Below are 20,595 nucleotides of genomic sequence, written 5' to 3' on the forward strand. Positions count from 1 at the left end.
CATTTTGAAGTAGTATACTTTTTTGGAACAAAAACAGCTCTACCAATTATCAAAAGTGATAGTATTCAGATACCAAACATGGGGGAAATGATAGGCAAAGATGATTAAGAGCTATTTAGTTAAATATGAATTTGAATTCCTATTTTAATGATTTCTGGCAGCGAAAGTGATAGTTTGAAAACCTGTATCAGATTTAACTTTGTATTGCTTTCTTCCCTCTACTTATATACATGCAGCTAGATTTTATGCTCTTTCACAAGTAATGGTAGGGAACTAGAGACCCAGTTTTGTGCCTGTGAACTAACATCATCTGAAGAGCAGCTAGAATTGCACTCTCAAGAGTTCTAGTTCTAATCTTTTAATGATCAGTATTTACTTTAGCATTAACAGTATGCTTAGTATTATACATAACAAAGACAAATTCTACCTTAAAAGAAACATTACAATCTAAAATGCAGGTTCAGAGAAAACAGCACTAAGGGATTTAACTTTCTCTCATTTAACTTACCTGTAAGTGTAACATTTGGGTGGAGACCAAAGGTAGGCACTCTGTAACAAGTGAATTTTCAGAAGACAACCGAGTAAGAAGTTGGGGCTCAATGCAATAACTAGGTGGTCATTCCAGGTCTTGAACATGGGAATGGGAGGACGCAGCTCCCTCCATACAACATTTTGAGGCTGGCATTGGTTAATCAAATGTTCAGTATGTCCAACTGTTAGACTTATATCAGATATGTATATGAAGGGGGGGAGAAAGGGGCGGTGTCTTTAATCAGAGGCCACAAGTGAAATAAGTAATAGAGGGAAGATTTATTCCAGTTGCATGTGCATCATTACCCTGGAATATTTAAAACTAAATATACTAATAGGCACCCAATATTACTCCTGGGAATGCTTGAGCAGTCTTCTCGTGCACTCTTCCTGAACAGGTTTTGGCAGTGTTCACAGAAGCTTTTGTGGTCAAACATAACAGGCAAGAGCCAACTGTTATGAAATGCTAGATTAGGCCTTACATTTGCCATGTCCTCATGGGACACTACCTGACAACAATGGGGCTGTATATAGCACAGCAGTATATTTGCATACAGTGAACTGCTCAAATGAACAACAGAAGGAAACTGTATACTGAAAACAGCAACCATTGTACATACCTATATTCATTATCACACTAAAATGTTCTTCAAAAATAAGGCAATATCCCAGAAATGAAGAGATTAATAAATTAGAATGTTTCAGGGTTTTTTTATTTTATAGGATTTGTTTTTAATTCTATTAAAATAGCAATGTTTTATTTTAAGTCACCGACTCAACAAAGAAATCTGAGTGAACATGTAACCAAGTTATAGGCTTTTAAAGAACAAACTTCAGTTCCAACTACATAAAAATGAAGTGTCAACAATTTTGGCAATATAAGTGTACTGTATACATGTAATGAAACAGCAAGTGCATATAATCCTTTTCATCATGTTACACATTCTGAAATGCAAGTTTATTACACAATATTTACAAAATAGACTACTCAATTTTCTTAACTCCGACACTGCTGATAAAACAGATTATATGAAGCACTTGATCCAAATCGTACAATACTCTTAAAAATCCCGATGAAAAAACCTAACTGTTTTATAAACCACATGCAAATAGGAGGCAAACAAGCCAGTCTGCATAGTTTTAAATCTGCAAAGTTATGCTATTCAATGCCATAAGGATAAATTGTTGGGTTGAATTAAGCTTCCTTGGTCATCTGCTGTGAAGCATCCAATCTATCTTAAAACAATGCCAAGATCCTGGAGGGGAACTGAAAGTTGCAGCTCCACATATATGCGCTGAAAAGATGAACAAGAAAAATTCAGAGGAGAAAAAATATAAGTGGACATTAACCACGTGTATTTAGAACACACAAGCAGTACTCTGCATTTCCCTGAAAAAATAGTGCAATTATTTTAGTATAGTACTAACGGTATCAAATTAAGAGGTGCTGCGCTTTTTTTTTTGTGCTATGAACAACGTTATTTCTAAAACATTCCAGCATCCTCTAAACTATGACTTCTAGTTTTTTTTATGGAACCATATGCGTTAAGTTTTCCTTCTGTATGCAAAATATTTACATTCTACAAGCCTTGGAGGAGAAGTTCTAATAAACCATATTTCAATATAATTACACAAACTTAATTTATACATAATCCTATTTAATTCTGTTGTTACATTTTGTAGATCAAACATCACATTTACAATAATTTACAACAGTAGAAGTTTCAAATGTCAACACACACTTCATTTAAAATAACCATTTTAGTTACAAAGTCCTTTACAAAACCTATACTGCAAAACATACTAAATTGACTGAACATCATTAAAACTTCCAAGTGTATGCAAAATATGAATTAAAACATCAAGTGGCAAGGTCTGTGCTGTCTCAAGAAATACTTGTAAATAATAATAAAAAATGCCTGAAAGGAGCAAATTATAAATTTAACAAGAGAAGCCTCTTAATTAATGGCCTCAAAACAGTTCATCAAAAGACTATTTCAATCCGCACGTACTATTTGCAAATCTTGTATAATGAAATCCCTATAAATACTTTATAAAGAATAAACTTGTTAAACAAATAGGTTAAATATCCACTAAATGTGCTAGGCTGTACAATTTAAGAGGTTACCAACTCATTAATCATAATCTTAAAAATTTTAACCTACTTTGGTATAGAAGTTGCTCTGAATAGGCACATTTTATTTTAGGAAATGCATACAAACACAAACCGTATTGCTAATACTGGACTTCAAAGCAATGTCTTTAAAGAATTCTAGTTTTTTTTCCTTGAAAACTACAATTTAGGCAAATCAACAAAATCAAAATCCAGAAAGTTTCACCTACATAATTGACAATTCAAAAATATGTAGTGTTCCATAGTTACCAAAAAAATCATTTCTCCCCCCAAGCCATCAAAATCCTAATCTATTCATTCTAAAAATCTTCATTTACAGTATAAAAATTAGCCTTTTTTTTTTTTTACATGTCTTCTTTGATATATACAGAGCAAGTTGAATTATCACAAGTTTAAATTACCAAAAAGTTCCTCTTTTTCAATTATTTTGAACAGGAAGCTGAAGTAGTTTTCAGTTAACCAGGAAAATTCTATTCCTGAGTATTTGGCTTTTGAAAGCTCAAGGAAGTTCTCTCAGGAAGTTGAAAGTCCTTGTCCTGCAGACTTATGCACATACTTGGATTTATGCACTATGAATAGTCCCTTTGAAGTCAAAGGCACTATAGACATAGTGTACAAGATTCAGCATATGCTTAAGTTTTTACAGGATGGTGGCCTAAACATAATAAATACATATGTACTAATGAAAAAAAAGTATTTGTAATTTTATCAGTTTTCTTCAAAAGTCTAAAGCACCCCAGCTAACTGCAAATTGGTTAACATATTCCCAGTCCACAGGTTTTGAAAGGCACATAATGAATTGAAAATTTCTCTTTCAGTCCTCCTACTACAGAGAAGGTCTAATATGTGGAGTTAGGTAGAGGTCCAAACTAAGGCATTCATATACTCCTTTTTGTACTACAGCTCTGTGTTAAGCACCGCTCGTGGTTTCAGTGTTCTGAAGAAAGCAAACCACATTCTTCCTTCATAAATGTGTTTGCACATGGGACACCATCTGCGATGGAGATGCTGATGAGGTTGATGAACTGGAGATCTTAGTATTATTTGTGATCTGCAGCTCTTCGAGTCTCCTCACGTAGTCATCACGTAAAGCTAACAGCTCCATGTAACGCTGCTCCACTGGATTTGGCTGCTAGAAAGATGCAACAAAACATTTTTACAACTTGATTTTACTTGCACTTGAATGCCCTAAAGTTGCTCCGAATCAACCCAACAGGTGCCTGGCAGCTTTTGATATTTGCATGCTGCAGCTCCTTAACAGTGGGTATTTCTGAAAGGAAGACCCAAAGTTTCCATTTCTGTATCTATAAGAACCCTCTTTGCTCAAAAGGTTTATCTGTAGCAAAACATCCAGATTTAGCTTACTACAAAAAGGAGTTCATGCAACTTCAGTAACAACCAGCCATGTTTACTGCTGTTTGTTCCCATTCTGCACAGGATATAAGCACACCTAGCCTTTCACAGCTTAGAAATGAAGCATTAAAGCAAGACTTCAAACAGCAGATATCTTGTTTAAGAGGGCCAAGTCATCAGGCTGCAAAAACAAAAATCACACCAGTAATATGTTGGCATCCTCAGAATTAAAGTGACCAAAAGAGTGAACACTCCTTAACAAATCGAAAAGGACTGTTTTGGTTAACTCTGTAACAAAACCCTGAATATCTGTCTTCTGAAATCTTAAACTTCAGGGCAAAAAATATACATATTATGAGCAGCTTGTTAAAAGGGGGAGGGAAAGGAGTAGAGAAAACCATGATCCATCTGAGCAGTTTCATCATTTTAATCTCTCTGTGATAAAGAAAAGACTAATTAAATAGAAGAAAGATGCTGCATGCACCAAACTGAGGCACATAGTCTTTAGCTTCCCTTAGATGCATGCATCTCAAGGAGTTGCCACTGTGGCTTTACAGATATTTGCCACTAACTTCAGAAGTAATCCAATAGGGACCATCCATCTCAGTACTCAATTTCCCAATCTCTACAAGACCAAACAAGTGCCACACTCCTTAAAGGGTTAATAAATGAAATACCTTACCTCCTGCTAATGTTTAAAGAAATAGATGAAGCTTCAGGAGAGAGAAGTATCATGTCACAACAACAGCACAAAATCAACATCTATGGTGCAGTCACTACCTAGAATCAGCAGTAGCACTACAAGGAGAGCACTTAATATTAGGCTAGCAAAGGGATGCAGCACTGGCTACTGTAGATGAGTGTCAGTTTGAAATAGCACTGAAAAGGGTCTTGTCCCAGCAACACACAATTGACATGTTTCATTGAGCCTAAGTCAGTTTCCTAGTGGAAAGAGGATTTAAATGGCACATATATCTCTGTAAGACCATTGACAACTTCAGAGTATGTTAAAACTCACTGATATTTTTTAATTGCTTGTTGCCAGCAGTCACAGAATCACCTATATGCTTTTTCCATCTACACTTACAGAATTCCAGTGCCAAAAAATCAGATCAGTAATGACAATGGGCACCAGGACTGAAAAATTTAAAAGGAACTGGCCAATTTTATGTCCCAAAATTGTTAGCTTTCCAAAAAGTGTCTCGTCTGTAGCTCCCCTTAATTAACTAGACTTTCACTGCAAAGAGCAAAAACTTTGAAATGAGAACAAATTAAAACTGGCAACATACTTGTAAAAAAATACAGTACGCTGTTTAGTGTCTTCTAGGCTCCAGCATTCTGTAAATTCAGGAGATCAACAGCTGAAGAGAAGCTGTGCTGCCTTAAAAAACTCCTACTCTTCTCCAGTGCTTAGATAAAGACTGCTTCTGTGAGCTGACCCTGGCTTGCAGTGATAAAACAAAGCTGCCACATAACAGGTACCCAATAAGCTATTTTTGATGGTCTTAGCTGAAAAGACCCACCAAACAAATAGCCACATAAAACTACCAGAATAATTGGAACTCAAGCTGGTAGCCTCAGAAGAGGCAAAGTAATTAATCCTGAACCATAAAAACAGTCTGTCCCTCCAAGCCAGGACTGAGAGACAGATTCATAGATGTTAGGGTCGGAAGGGACCTCAATAGATCATCGAGTCCGACCCCCTGCATAGGCAGGAGAGAGTGCTGGGTCTAGATGACCCCAGCCAGATGCATATCCAACCTCCTCTTGAAGACCCCCAGGGTAGGGGAGAGCACCACCTGCCCTGGGAGCCCGTTCCAGACCTTGGCCACTCGAACTGTGAAGAAGTTCTTCCTAATGTCCAGTCTAATTCTGCTCTCTGCTAGCTTGTGGCCATTATTTCTTGTAACCCCCGGGGGCGCCTTGGTGAATAAAACCTTACCAATTCCCTTCTGTGCCCCCGTGATGAACTTATAGGCAGCCACAAGGTCACCTCTCAACCTTCTCTTGCGGAGGTTGAAAAGGTCCAGGTTCTCTAGTCTCTCCTCGTAGGGCTTGGTCTGCAGGCCCTTAACCATACGAGTGGCCCTTCTCTGGACCCGCTCCAGGTTATCCGCATCCCTCTTGAAGTGCGGTGCCCAGAATTGCACGCAGTACTCCAACTGCGGTCTGACCAGCGCCCGATAGAGGGGAAGTATCACCTCTTTGGATCTATTCGTCATGCATCTGCTGATGCACGATAAAGTGCCATTAGCTTTTCTGATGGCTTCATCACACTGCCGACTCATGTTCATCTTGGAGTCCACTAGGACTCCAAGATCCCTTTCCACTTCCGCATGAACAGGGCAGTGCGAGAAAGCTGACCTCTGATGCCAGTATTCTACCCAGTCTAGGACAGAGTACTGTACTTTGTTCTGAAGGATTGTTCATCACCACCTTTCACAAGCAAATGCTTTAAAAAAAAAAAGACAAGTTTTGGGGAAGTATGACTGATGATGCAGAGCAGTAAAATAATCTTAACCTCTAAAGCAGAGCTGTACATAGGCCAAGAGCATTGGATTTAAACAAATAAAAGCAAAAACAATAGTCTACACTGTATAGTCTCTCTAGAAGCATTTCCCAGAACCTGGAAAAGAACTGACTTACTTGTTGCCGAATCCTTGGGTTCCACCTAATGTAATAATTAACCCAAAGTTCCAGGTGACGCATACTGGCTACTGGATAAAGTGCTCGATTCAGTTCTTTAGTATAAAAAGGATTGATGTACTTGGCCTTTTCACTGTTTATCAACGACCATAATGACAGTGTTTTTTCAGCCACTTTCTGAAATGAAATGGTAAGAATTTCAACTATTTATACAGTACAAGTCTGTTATGGTAACTCTGGTTACACTCTTCCAACTACAACAGAAGCACAGTAGATGAAGTGTCACATTTACAAATCACTACAGTAAAATATACATGTACACTAACTCGAACTGACAATGTACCCTAAAATTTGCATGTAGTCTTTTGAATACATAAAAACAAACTTGCTAGTACCAGTTCAAGTATGTTTTTGTGTTCCTTTCTTGGCTATAATTAAGCTGTTTACAACGATTAGGATGACAGTTTCAAAACTATACAGAACTTTACAGATCATCAGTTTGACCTACCTCTCTGTCTCTGGCAGACTCACAGCTGTACAAAAAAGTACCAAATCGGCAGCTGTACAAGTGATCCAGAATCGTAATCAAGAATTGTTCATTGAATTCAAAAGCTGTAGGAAACTAGCAACAAAGTCAAGAGTTAGAGATTTGTTTATACATATGTGCTTGTGCATGCCCACACTCAGTCTGAGCTACTAAACTATAAAAGCCATTTAGAAAGTCTGTCACTTAGTCTACCAAAAACGAGTTTCCCATGACAAAACCAGTACTATAAATGTGATGAATTACTGATTACTAGACAACAAATAGAAAAAGATGAAAATCCCTATGCATTCTTATCACCAGACAGTACATCTCTTCATCTAAAGAGAAACTTTACATCTAAAATAGAATGCCACTTCAAGATGGATGAAATAACACTTCATCTAACACGAGACTGGATTCCCTGGTAAATCAGGTGCTTTTTTGGTTTGTTTCATTTTGTTTTTGCCTTTGGGTCCAAAAGAAGATTAAGACTGAACTAAAAGAAGGAATTTGGAGGTGATAGGTAAAGAAGCACTGCTATTTATGAGGAAGCTGTTGAGGCTTCTCTGCCAGATGTAACTTAATATTAGAAAAGGATTTATTGAAACAAGATGTAGGCAGATAAGGCTTGAGGTCTGTACTAGGCTATGGGTGCCTGCAGTACTTAGTTAGCTGCACAGCACTGTTACACTAAGTAACTTTTTACCTTCAAGGCCTCTCTCAAAAGGGGACAATAGCTTTCTATAAAAACCTGAATAAAAACATATCTGTAGCAGGAAGATGATGGGAGTCTACAGAATAAATTCAAACTCTATACTTTTATGAATCATTAGCTCTCTAGTACAACTACAGTTCTTAAGAGTCAACAGTAATGAAACAGAAGAAAAAAAACTGCTAGTTCACCTGCAGTAAAGTTAGTGAAAAAATTACAAGTCTATAAAGCGTCAACAAGAAACACTACTTTGCACTGCTACCTCAGGAAATTAAATTCTGAATAGCTTTGCTACATGAAAGAAGCTTTGCCACAGAGATAATGCACTTAGTTTTGTAACTTAAAAATTGACAGCATCACATTAGGGGTAGCAGCAGTGAGGAGCTTCCATAATCTGGACGGCACTGAAGGGGTATTCAGTTTGAATTTAAAATGGAGACAGGAAATCAGTCTCAGCACTCTTAAAGGATTACCAGTGGGGGATAAAAAAAGAGAGACAAGAAAGAAACAAGAAAAGTTTTTTCTATGTACATTGACATTAAAGTGCTTCTAATTATTTTGTCCTCATGTAAGGGAGCTGCGTTTCTATGAACAGCTTGGGGAAAAGTTTAATGGAATGATTAAATTAATAAAAACTAACTCTAAAATAAGACCAAAATAAATGCAACAATCTGCCGCTATTCCAAATAGTCCTAAGGAAGTACCCATTCAAGATACGACAAAGGACAATGCTTTTATGCATGAACAATTAGTTAATGATCAAGAGTATAAGCCAGCAGATTAATTTTTAGTTATTTAAAAAAGGAAAAAAGGAGAGGGTTAACTTTGAACGCAATGCGACTGTGTTACTTTCTGCTACTGGATCAGAGAACACTTGTAGTATACTTTGAGGATTTGGGCTCTTAATTAAAGATTATTTTAAAATAACATTGATTTGCTGGATTTTAACCACCTTTGAGAGAGAAATACAACCTACCTGTTTAGACATTTGCCAAACACAATCAATGAACTGCAAAAAGATAGGTGATCTATCAGCATCAGCATGGTTTTTATCGCCATGGCCTATTCTCTGAAATGCAACAATGCAAGTCTTATATTAGTCAAAAAGCAAATTCCATTAAAATAGAAGTCAAAATACAGGTTTAACATGAATATAATGCAGCAATTTTAAATCCATAATGCAGACCTGGGTGAGGAGTGATACTACAAACTTGCTCCAGTTATAAACTGCTTTGTTGATGGGAGAGGAGCAGTAAGTATTTATGAATGGTAGAGATCCAGAACCAAAGCATTAGTTCAAAAAACCAAGAACTTTTTGGAATTCCTGCCCTAATATTCTATCCTTAGAGTGCTAATAGCTATAGAATAGCTTTGCTTGAGACTTCAGCAATTAGAAAGCTTTGATATGGGATGATGGCCTATTAATTACTGAACTTCCTAAGTAGGCAGGCACCACGCGGGAAGGGGTAGGTGCCAGGGGATCCAGGCACTGCCGAGGCTGGGGGGCAAACGTTGGAGGGGACAGGCAACAGAGGGAAAGTTGTTTGACTTCCCTGCTGCCTGCCCTGCTGCCAATACTCATCCTGTCACAGCAGTTAAAGGGGGGAGGAGCAGGGGGAAGGAGGGTCAAATTTAAGACAATCCTCCAATAATTAGATTCTATACTTGGGAAAATTATAACAACTTTATATTTTTTCCATGTGTAGAATTTAAATCATTGGAGGGTTGTCTTAAATTTGAAGTTGTCTTGGACTCAGGCGAGTACACTAATTTGAAGCATTCCAAAAGGAAGCACTTCAAAGAAGTTCCTCGGTTACGGGGATCATTTTGAAGCACCTTGGCAATTTTTGTGACAAATGCGAGTCCACTAGCTGTAGTCAGAAGGCTGAATCCCTGGAGGACTTTTTCTATTTTTTTGCGTCGTTACCCCCTAAAAGCACTATAACAGTAGCCATTCCATACCTGAAACAGGAAACAAGAAGGTGACAAAACTATGGGTCTTGCTGAAGTGAAAACTTGCTATGGAATGGCTTCAAAAGCAGATCATTCTGCTCAGGTGTGGCTAATTTATTTTTCATCACTTCAGGCTGTTTGAAGAATTGTTCAAACCTTGAAATACTGGGCAACTGGAAGGTTGAAAACACTTCCTGTAATGTTCATAAAGCATCAGTCCTGCTATTATTTTTTCCTAACTCTCACCGATGCAAATTTGTGTCCAAAAGAGATCCACTCCTTTTGTACCAGAACTTCAAAACCCACAACTGTTCTGTAGTAGCTGTCCAACATCAACATGGCCAGAGACGTTAGTTGTGCTGTTCGGTCCCAACCATCACTACAATGTACCAGCACAGAGCTCTTCCCTGAGGACACCTTATCTGCCACTTGAATAGCTCCTGTCAAGACAAGCTGGAAAAAGAAACAAATGCCAGACAATATAAGAGATCAGTGCTGTTATCCCAGCCAACACACATGATTTCTTATAATTTTGGTTAACCAGAGTTGAGGAAGAGCAAGTGGGAGAAGGGATCTTTTGTTTGTTTTTTAATTGGAAGCAGAGCAAAAAAATATTCTATAAATATGGAAAACCAGACTAGACTACATTGATTTTACTAACAGACAAGGGGACCTAACTCATCTCACAATAAGTAGCTAAAAAAATAAATCTGGACTGAAAGCTGTATCTTCAGAGAGGAAGACACTATGATCTACAATGGGATGTGCCTACTTTAAAAAGTTATATGTTTCAAATGACTCAGTTCGATCTCTATGGCTTGCATCCTTTTGATATTCCTATTTTTGCAACTATTTGCTGAAATTAGAAATTCTATTTAAGGAGTAATTACTATAGGAACACATACTTTCTTCAAGCTCATATTTAATCTACAAATATAAAGGGTACTAAAATACAGCCAGAAGCATGATCATTAATACACACCTATTTCAATTCCATTACAAAGGGAAGTATGTCCCTTATACTTTTGAAAGGAAATCAAATTAAAAGTTCTGTCCAATTAGAATTACCATGCTCAACTTGTAGACAAATGCTACAGTTTTCTCTCTGCATTTTCTGTTGCAACCCAGGATATATCTGATAGTTTATTAAACAAGTGACTATTGAACAGATTAAAAGGCAGTTACCTGGGGGCACTATCTTCCTCCTGTCAAAAAGCAAGGTATATTAACATTCAAAGCAATACATTTCACTTATGATTGCTAAAACAATGCCACTAGCAGGAGACACTTACGACTAGCTACAAGTTATTAGATATTAGTCAGACTTCAAAGCCATATATGTCAATAAGACATACTCCACATTGTGTGGCATATATAAATAATGCTCTTCATTAAAACTATCATCTCTTTCAGGAAGTAGGATCTGAGACAGCAACTCTGATACTTCAAAAACAGTTTTGCATAACTTCCAACAAGCAAATCAGGATGCTTTTATGATACTGCAATTCTGCAACTACAATAATGTTCTTCAGTGCAGTTATGGAAAATATAGCATATTAATGCAGTTTAATTCTCTAAAAATGAAATAAAAAGAAAAATCTTATACAAAATAAATTGTGACAAATCTACTCTAGAGAAACTGTTCATTAAAAATACAAAACCCCAAAAAACTCACTTTGATATGTTCTAGCCAATGAGTTGATTCCAGACTTGACAACCAGTGAGATTCTTCTACGTTAGGATAAACAATGTCCTTCAGCTTTTTTAAAGATTCCCTCATGACATGGATATTATGAATATCTAAGAAAAAAAGTTCTGCATTGGGATATGCATCTTCACTTTCATATCCTCCCCCAGTTGCCTAAAAAGCAAACAATTTTAAAATTTAGTTTGAATAGTCATGTATACTTTATTAGAACAATACTTTAATATGAAGAGAGGTTTTAGAGTCTACACCATGCAAAACATTTTAGAAGACAGTTTGATGGGTGACTACATTAGATAAACACTATTTTGCCTTGGCTTTTTTTGGTTTCTTTCTTTAGGCATTTAGATGCTGTAAGAAGTATTAAAAAATCCCCATAAACCTGTATTTGCATAGGTGACTGGCTCCAAAGCTATGCTTTTTAACAAGGTATGTGATGCACCAAATCCAGATCAACCCCATTAATCTAGGTTTTGTGTTGTTGGGGAAAATCAGGTTAAGACAGCTGCACCTCTGAGCCACCCATTCACTTCACAGCATTCTCTTCTGCTCTCTTGTGCCCGTGATGCTTATCCTCCCCGAGGTGGGCTGGATACCTGACAGTAAGTGCAGGCTACTTTGACACTGGAAGGTGGTGAAGAGACGGAAGCCCACAACAGGGGCCCAGGATGCAAGCTCTCGCCCAGATCAGCAAAAGGCTGCCCCCCTCCCCCCGTGCTAGATGGATGCCTGTTTTTGGGGGGGGGGGTGCAGGAACACCTGACTTTGAGTGGAATGAACAGCCATAGCTCCCAATATAATGCATGGAAAAGGGTTAAATGCCTCCAAATGAGATTCATGATGGCCAGCACGCTGAGTAGGAGAACACCTAAGATAAGCATTAAGAAATGTTGAAGAGAGGGGTGTATCTGAAATCTCACAATTCTCCAACTTTAGCACTTCACTCATCCGCTAGAGGAAAGTTCTGACTGCTAGTCCCTGCTTGCAGAACAGCTTCTGCATTTTATCCAAGGACTAATGCAAGATATAAAATAGTGCTTGGAGCAGGGATTAGAAACCAGGTCTCCTCTCTCACGTGTGCTCCCTTACCCCTGGGCTACAGAATCATGTGCATTCTCCTTGTCCCTGCCCCATCCCAGGGCACAATTTCAACAGGAGTGGAGGAGTTATAGGTATGTCTGTAGGTTAATGGTTCAGGCAGTCTCATGGGAGGTGGGAGATGTGGGTTTGAATTTACTCATGCCAAGAACCCAGGTCTACCACTTCCAAGATGAGTGGACCGCCCCTGTATCCTTCTTTCAGCCATGTTTGAGTGAAAGTGGCCGTAGCTGTTGCGTTCTGCTGTCAGCGTGTTGGGTGCACTAACATCACTACAATAAGAACCAGACCCCTCATGGGATCTAGGTGCAAAGATGTTTAGTTTGTGGACCCTGATCAGGGTCCCCTATCAGATAAGTGCACAGATACTCCATACCCACCTAGAGAGAATTCAAAGCACCCAGGGAACTTAGCGAACACTTGGGCAACTATGGGCTGAGGTGAGGTATCTGTGGATCACATTCTCACTTAACATCCAAACTCCACCTAAATCCTTTTGTGGATTTTGGCCTTGGTTTTGATGCCACGTTAAACTAACAACAACACAATGATTAAGTATTTATAGAAGCTCCATAGCTAGAAGCAGTGCACTTGGGGAAATTGCCTGTTTTTTGTACTGGAAACAGAATTAAGATGTCTACTTACCTTGTTAGCTACTGCATTTACATTGGGCCTTGCATCATAGATGGTTAGTTTTGATATTTGTCCGTTTGCTTCCCTGATGATATCAAGATACTTTTCATCATCCTTATTCCGTTTACCACCCATACCTACGAGAGGCTGACTGCAGCGCATAATAACAGCTTGATTTTCTGGATGAATCCATGACAGCACCTAGTCACATGCCCCCAAAAATATTAGCAAGCAATCCACATGGTTGAGTGTCACAAATTAAAGCACACTAGTTAATATGAAGGTTCACATGTTTGGACCTCATTAACGTGAAATAAATTCTTAAAAGTTTAGGGTGTGTATGGTTGTAATTTTAAGAGTTATCAACTCCTATTATTAGAAGCAAAGACATTACAAAAACTATTAATGACTATACACATATATATCTCATTCCAATTTATATATGAAGAAATTCTGCTTTGTTTATTTCTACCATGTGAGGTTGCATAAATAATCCTGGTTATAAACAAATGCAGTGATGCCCAAATGAATTATCCAAGGGCTCAAAACGGTAATTCAGGATCATGAATTATTCCCATACATTTCAATTAGGGCCCCAGGACTCTGCAACTTCACAGCCTGGCATTTTCCATGATTTTAAGAATTTATGCTGCAGTCACAAGTCTGACATTTGGGGGGGGGTGGGGGGTCCCCTTGCTACAGGTGCCTTCCGTTTCTCAATCCTCTCTGCATGTGGGAGTTAACTGCAGTACAGAGTACATCTCCTGCACTATTCCACGAAGCCAAACATGCTAGGAAGCGGGCAATAAAGAGGATGGTGAGGTGAACTGTTTTCAAGGTCTGAGAAACCAGTAAGATAAACCTTTGAAACTAGGTATAACACTTCTCAGCTTGCCCTAAAAACCAATGAGGTAGAGAATTCTCAGTCACCTTGACAATATTACAGGCTAAGGAATAGAGTCAGGCCCCCAGGAAAACATAGCATAACCCCACCGTCAAAAATAAACATAATCCTCAATTCTATATCAATGAGCTACACTGCATGGGGATGGGAAAGAAGAGCTATTTCATAGCAGAAAAATAAAATTAAGACTCCCTGCCCAAAGGATCAAATTTCATGGAAGCCCATACAGCCTAGCACTAGGATTAACCCAGTTAAAGTTGGAAGATAGGGGAGGGAACCTAATAGTGAGTCAATTTGGTAACTTCAGCATATCACTAAGCCTGGTCTAGCATTTCTTTTTAACATGACTGCATGTGCATGGATGCACATTTAAATTATAAAAAGGGAAGTAAAAAAAAACACCCCACAGGGATTAGTCAAAATGGTACATACTGAAATAGAAGTTTAATGCCCCAATATACAGCTACAGTTTATTTATTCTGTGATTGCTAGTTAATATTTAAAGATGTTCTTCTTCACAAAGCAGTTTAACTTTAGAAAATGCACCCAAATAGGTCAAAATAGGATTACTTTATTTTTATTTGAATTTTCTGAGCTGACAATTTTGTAAAGCTACAAAAAGCCTGGCAATTCAATCTGGACACCATGCAGGAGATTTGGCTTTAGGAGGAGTGACCTTGAGACTTGTGTTCAACTGCCAGGTGGTTTCCATGCAAATGAGAAGGGTAACATTTGTCATCAATTCTTAAGTGCATCCAACAATAGTCGGTTCACAAAACAGTACAGATGGTGGCCCAAGGCTCATGCTCTATCAAGAAAAGGGAATGTGCAAAGGTGACAGTTGTTTCTTGAAAAGGGAAACTGAAACAAAATTGGGATGGGAAATATTTCTGTGGTGGACCTAGCAAGGAGGCTTGCACTTAAGTAATCCAATCCATTTAAGTTACTTTACTGCAACTGAAAGAAAAACAGAGCCCCTCATGCCACAGGTCACATTTATGTGTATGCTTAATGGCAATTACTCTTTAAGGCAAGCTCTGCTGTCTACAATACTTACTGGAATTCTATTTCGGGACCTAAATGCAGCAACCTTCTTAAGATCGTCTTCTGTAGCACAATATGGGACTACCAAAAGTGATGGATATGTGTCACACAGGCTGTAATGTTCATTGATAAAAGTTACTCTCCACCGGTCACTGGGCAAGCCCTTAAAAACACACAGATAAGAGTACACATTACTCTAGTATTTCAGGTCTCTATAAACTGCTCTTTGTACTTGTACTTTTACAAGCTATTTCAGCCACATGGTGGCAACGGAAGCTTAGAAGTTTACAGGACCACACAGAACAGGACTCTCCTGTTGGTTTTAAAGGATACAGTTAAAAAACAGGCTCTCAAACATATAGCCCTAATTTCCACACCAAACTGCAATTTCTACAACTCTAACAGTCAAATGAGCAGAAAACCATTTTAAAAATATTTAAATAATTAAGGTGCAGGAGGGAAAGAAAATATCTCCCCCACTCCCCTCTAGAAAAGTGCCTTTCCACCTGGCCTAGGAGGGAAAAGTTATAAAAAGCATAGCTCCAAAAAAGAGGAAAGCCTGCTTTGAACCCCCACCCCTCTTAAGCCTTATACTCATTTAAAACAAAGAAATAAAAACATTTGCTGAGGCTCCTGCTTAGATAGGAAACACAAACCACCTCTCAGCTGAGCAGACTGCTGATGGATCACCATATCACAGCACAGCCCAAGTAGTCCACCAGGGAACTGAGAGGGGCTGACAAGCTCCCCATCCACACATACACGCACACAAAGTGGGGTTTGTGTGGGTGTCTGAATTTTTACCTTTTCTTTAGGCCTGGGCCTCTAAACCTTGGACCAAACAGATGCTGCATGAATCTGGATACTCCTTAGCCCATCAGAAAAATTACAAGGAAAAAAATCCAAGACAGTTGTTATGGCTTGTTGGGTAAACGTAATTTAAAAACAATGTACTTAGCACTTACATGCACACCATACCATAAAAGAATTTCTGGAGCCATCTTGAGAGGACGTTTACCTAACTTATAAGCGTGCATTTTTAATTAAATACACCATATCCTTTCTTTTGTGGCCATTATTTTTTTTTTCATGCTACAAAGAGCAATTCAAATACCGAGCTGAAAATAACTACTGAAAGAAAGTATACAGTAGCCATGAAAAACAGATTTTTAACCTTTTGGAAGTACCAGAATGGATCAAATTTGTATAATTATTTTAAGTGCATGTTCATCACCCCCACAGCTTTTAGGACAGGGCTCTAAATATCCACAGTTTAGGTAAAAAATATCAAAAGTCTAGGTAAAAAAAATCCTAGTGAGAACATTTAAGGATTTTTTTTTTTTTTTTTTATCTGGCTTATACAGGATCTCATTGCAGGTAGGGATTTCAGCTGATCTCAAAACTTTTACAGCTGATTTTATAAACCTTGCATTTCAAAGGTTTGTAATGGAGACAAACTTCTAGTGTCATCTTTATTTTACATTCAATGACTATAACAGAGCAGCTAATTCTTCAGTAAGTTTATTAAAGTAAGTTATAATGTTTATATTATAAATTTGTCTTCAAAGTACAGAGCCACCTTACTACTCAGTTCTGTTTAAGTCTTAAAATAAACAACACATTGAAGCATCTGTCTTAATGTTTAATCACATTTCTCCTCTAGTCCCTGCTCTACATCCTAGCCCAGAAGAAAGTTGATAAATGGATTTTAATTTTTTGTATGCGTTTCAAAACAGTAAGTCTCAGATAACAGAAGCACTATAAAATAGCAACAGTAACTCACTTGTCTCCTGTATTCGGACATTGGGTTATAAACCATCCAACCATTTTCAGAAAACTTCTCTTCATTTACAAATGCAAAAAAAGGCTGTAAGAAAAAAAAAAAGTAATCACACAATTCTAACCAAATTTGTTTATGCAGAAAACTCATGTACCAAATAAATGTTATAAAACTGGATCAGTTCATGTTGCCACACCATTTCATGATCCATTCAAAGTTGAGTCAGAGTGTAACAAAGTGCAGTACACAGAACTTGTAATCTGGTTTTTCAAAGTCTTTAATACAAAACTTAGAATAAATATGACAATTGAGTTTTAAATCACATTTTCAACATTCAGGAAGCAAAACGAGTGAAAACAAGGTGAGTGAAAGTGGTAACAACTGTTTATTGTTTAAGCCAAGCCAGGTGAAGATTTCTTTAGCTACTTCAAAGTCTAGTTTATTTCCAGTAGTTTCAGATTCAACCATAAGCAAATAGCTACCCTTAAACTTAAACTCCTCAATAACTGTAGCTGCCAGTGTTACTCGTGACACGGAGCAGAAGTGAAAACACTGGACAAATGCCGGAGCTAGGGCTGATTTCTAGGACACCTGAAGTTCTGCTGTAGTAGTCTATTTCAGTAGTTTTAATACACGCTGAAAAAGACTCCATAATTTTTATTTACAAAAAAAAAAAGGTTATTATGTAAGATGGTTCCTGCACCTCCCCCAAAGAGCTAAAAGCTAAGTGATCATTTTATATTTAATTGAGATCTCTCTCAATTAAAACCACCAAGTACAGGCAGATGAACTTAAGCACTGCCCATCATAAGATTTACGGGCAGGGAGGGAATACGAAAAAACAGAGCATTTTACAGAAAAAATGTTTACAAAAAGTGTCAATTTTGAGAGGTAAGTTTCATACTTGGTATATCCGTTCAGAATATATGGATCCAGGTACAGTCAAATATACACTTTGCCTTTTCCCTCTCAAAGCCCCCACAGGCTTACACTGAACTTCAACATCCACCTTTATCATTGCTCTGAGAATTAACTAATGATATAACATGACATCAGTAAAAAGTTTAGACATATAGACCAAACTTCATAAACGGACTGTAAGATGTCTCAATTTAGTCATATTTAGTGAATGTTTTACCACTCTTTCTTAAAGTCAAAAGTAGAAAAGAGGATAGCAGCAGATATGCAAAACAAATTGGAGTATTGAAAACGCACCTGGAAACAGTGCCAATCCTTGCTCACAAAGCTTTTTCCATTTTTAACTTGCTGGTTTCATCCTTTCTATATGCTATACATCACCAACCTGTTGTTCAAGGAAAAGCCTGCCACTTTCATAACAAATGCTGAAAACAAAGTTGCCACTTCGCCTATCATGAATTCCTTTTCTGTTATTCACTTGCAAAATAAAGATCAGACATTTTGCATACTAATTAAAACCTGACTGTTCCTGAAAATTAAATACCCTTACACTGTTGTTGTACTAAAATTGGTGGAAAGTTTTTTAAAGCAAATGAAGTCAAAATGGTTTACAGGTCATGTCATGAAATTCCCTCTATACTATCACAGATCTTAAACTGATTTTAAATCATGGTTCTTTATGTTATGTAAGTAACTTTCAGTCCACATCAGTGACTTCCTACAAATATTAGTGTACCTACAGACTTCTCAGCTCTACTAGAAGTATATCAGTATTGTGATATCCTAAATATGTAATTGATGTTTTACTGCTGGAGAGTGGAGGTGTCAGGGAAATTCATCTTAAATCTCAGTGTCAAAAACTGAATAGTTCTCTTCACATCCCAGTTTATTTCTCAACAATTAGATTTCTCATTTATAAAAGACTTGAAATGAGGTGTAATGGCAAATAACTCTCCTCCCCCCTCCCATGAGGCACAGAAATATTAGCAGGCACTGTTAAAAACAGGTGCTTTGAAAGAACAGCTACAGCATAAAAGTTACTGAAGGCAAACAACTCAGTATCTTTATAAGAGAGATAATTTTCAACTGCGATACAGTAGAGAAGCAGACTTGGACCATGGAGAGTAAGTTCAACTCTTGCTCTGCCCCACAACCTCTGCGACTCTGGACAGGTGGATCCCAGTTTGTGGAGATGGGAGTGCAGCCACAATTCCTTCACCTGTGTGGCACATGCACAGTGCTTTGTGCATGTGCCACACCGGTGAAGGGAGTGGGTGGCTGCAACCTCTTGCTGTGATCCTGGATGCCAGTGAGCTCTTAGACCAGATGTAGGCAAAACGGCATATCTGGGTTGTGGCCAGACTCCATTTCCCAGCAGCTCCTGGCTGTGCAGCTTTGGGCCAGTCTCCGTGGAGATCCCAAGAGCAATGGGGCTGTGACAGCGTGGGGCTGATGCCAAGTCCTGGTTCTGCAGTCCCACATCCTCACAGCCCTGCTGCTCCCAGGGTCCCCGTGGAGACTGGCCAGGAGCCATGCGGGCAAGGCATGTGGCTGGGCAGGGAGCTGCTTTGGGGCCGGGGCTAGGATCTTGGGACAGTGACAGCATGGGACCACCACGATCTGCTCCTGTGTCCTGGCCCTAGGAACCCATGTTCATCGCAGGGGCGTGGGCAATGCATCATGGCTCTGCCCCAGCCCTGCACTATCACCACCTCAAAATCCCAGGGTCTCCTCAGCCCTACCTCCCCCACCCCAGGGGAGACCCAGCCACAGATCCTGCCCCTCACGGTGGGTGCACTGGGGTGCCCAGGCAGCAGGGCTGGGTCTAGCAATGGCAGGGCTGTTGGGAAATGGAGTCTGCCACAGGCTGGATGCAGCCTGCCAGATGGACTTTTCCCACCCCTGTCAGCACAGCTCTGCCAGAGCTCCACATGTGCCGTGAGCTTCGAAGCTGGCCAGAGCATTTCAGGACAGAACTGCCCTGCCAACCTTTCCTCTTCCCTCGCTCCTGCCCTCTTCCTGCCCCACCAATGTAGTGGAATGGAAAGAGGGGAGTAGGAAGGAAGGACTGCAGCTCTGGATGGGGAAAGTGAGGAAGAGAAGAGCAAAAATGGCAGCAGGCTTCAGAGGAAAGCAGGGACCCTGGGCATACCAGCTGGTAAGCTTGTAAAGCTCACAGGACATGCAGCGCACAGCTAAGGGGAGGGGGGTTGAAGACCATGCTGCTACACTTCACCTGAATCCACCCCTGCCTGGACAAATCATTTAGCCCCTCTGTACTTTGGTACACCATATAAAATTGTGACAATAGCACTGTTCTTCACTAGATGTGCGATATAAATAAAAATACATTATAGAGAGAGGTACTCAGCACAGATACTATGGTTATGGGGGTAATGATCCAAAACAGATTTGCATCCCTCATCCATTCTTACAGAGGTGTGCAAAGTTTCCAATAGAGCAGTCTATATAACGACTGAAGTCCTAAACTGGTTAAATTATTACGCATCAAAATTACTAGTCAGTCAGTAAGAGTCCTCAACAGAAAGGGCTTGGAGTGCTTTTATAGGATTTATGCAAAATGTAAAGTTTAGCAGGTGTGCCAAAAGTTGCCACAGAGATGAACTTTGTATATGGTAAAGCCCAAAATGTGGGCTA

At 38.9% G+C, this 20,595-nt stretch overlaps 1 protein-coding gene across 5 annotated transcripts in view; it reads right to left on the reverse strand.

The window, feature by feature from the left end:
- Nucleotides 1-1,984: 1,984 nt before the first annotated feature.
- The window catches only part of MTM1 (myotubularin 1), a 60,403-nt gene continuing 41,792 nt past the window's right edge, over nt 1,985-20,595 (reverse strand). For 4 of the 5 annotated variants that reach the window (XM_006024644.3, XM_014520388.2, XM_006024645.3 and 1 more), the window contains exons 7-15: nt 17,023-17,106; nt 15,253-15,402; nt 13,304-13,492; nt 11,531-11,716; nt 10,102-10,308; nt 8,879-8,971; nt 7,173-7,286; nt 6,665-6,841; nt 1,985-3,797 (exon numbers count right to left, since the gene is read on the reverse strand). In XM_006024644.3, coding sequence (XP_006024706.2) covers nt 3,630-3,797; nt 6,665-6,841; nt 7,173-7,286; nt 8,879-8,971; nt 10,102-10,308; nt 11,531-11,716; nt 13,304-13,492; nt 15,253-15,402; nt 17,023-17,106 — 1,368 coding nt within the window. In that variant the 3' untranslated portion in view covers nt 1,985-3,629. The remainder of the gene's footprint in view (nt 3,798-6,664; nt 6,842-7,172; nt 7,287-8,878; nt 8,972-10,101; nt 10,309-11,530; nt 11,717-13,303; nt 13,493-15,252; nt 15,403-17,022; nt 17,107-20,595) is intronic. The other variant, XM_025205354.1, reaches the window with a different exon arrangement.

This window comes from Alligator sinensis, unplaced genomic scaffold (assembly GCF_000455745.1).
Source record: "Alligator sinensis unplaced genomic scaffold, ASM45574v1 scaffold207_1, whole genome shotgun sequence".
Taxonomy (NCBI): Eukaryota; Metazoa; Chordata; order Crocodylia; family Alligatoridae; genus Alligator; species Alligator sinensis.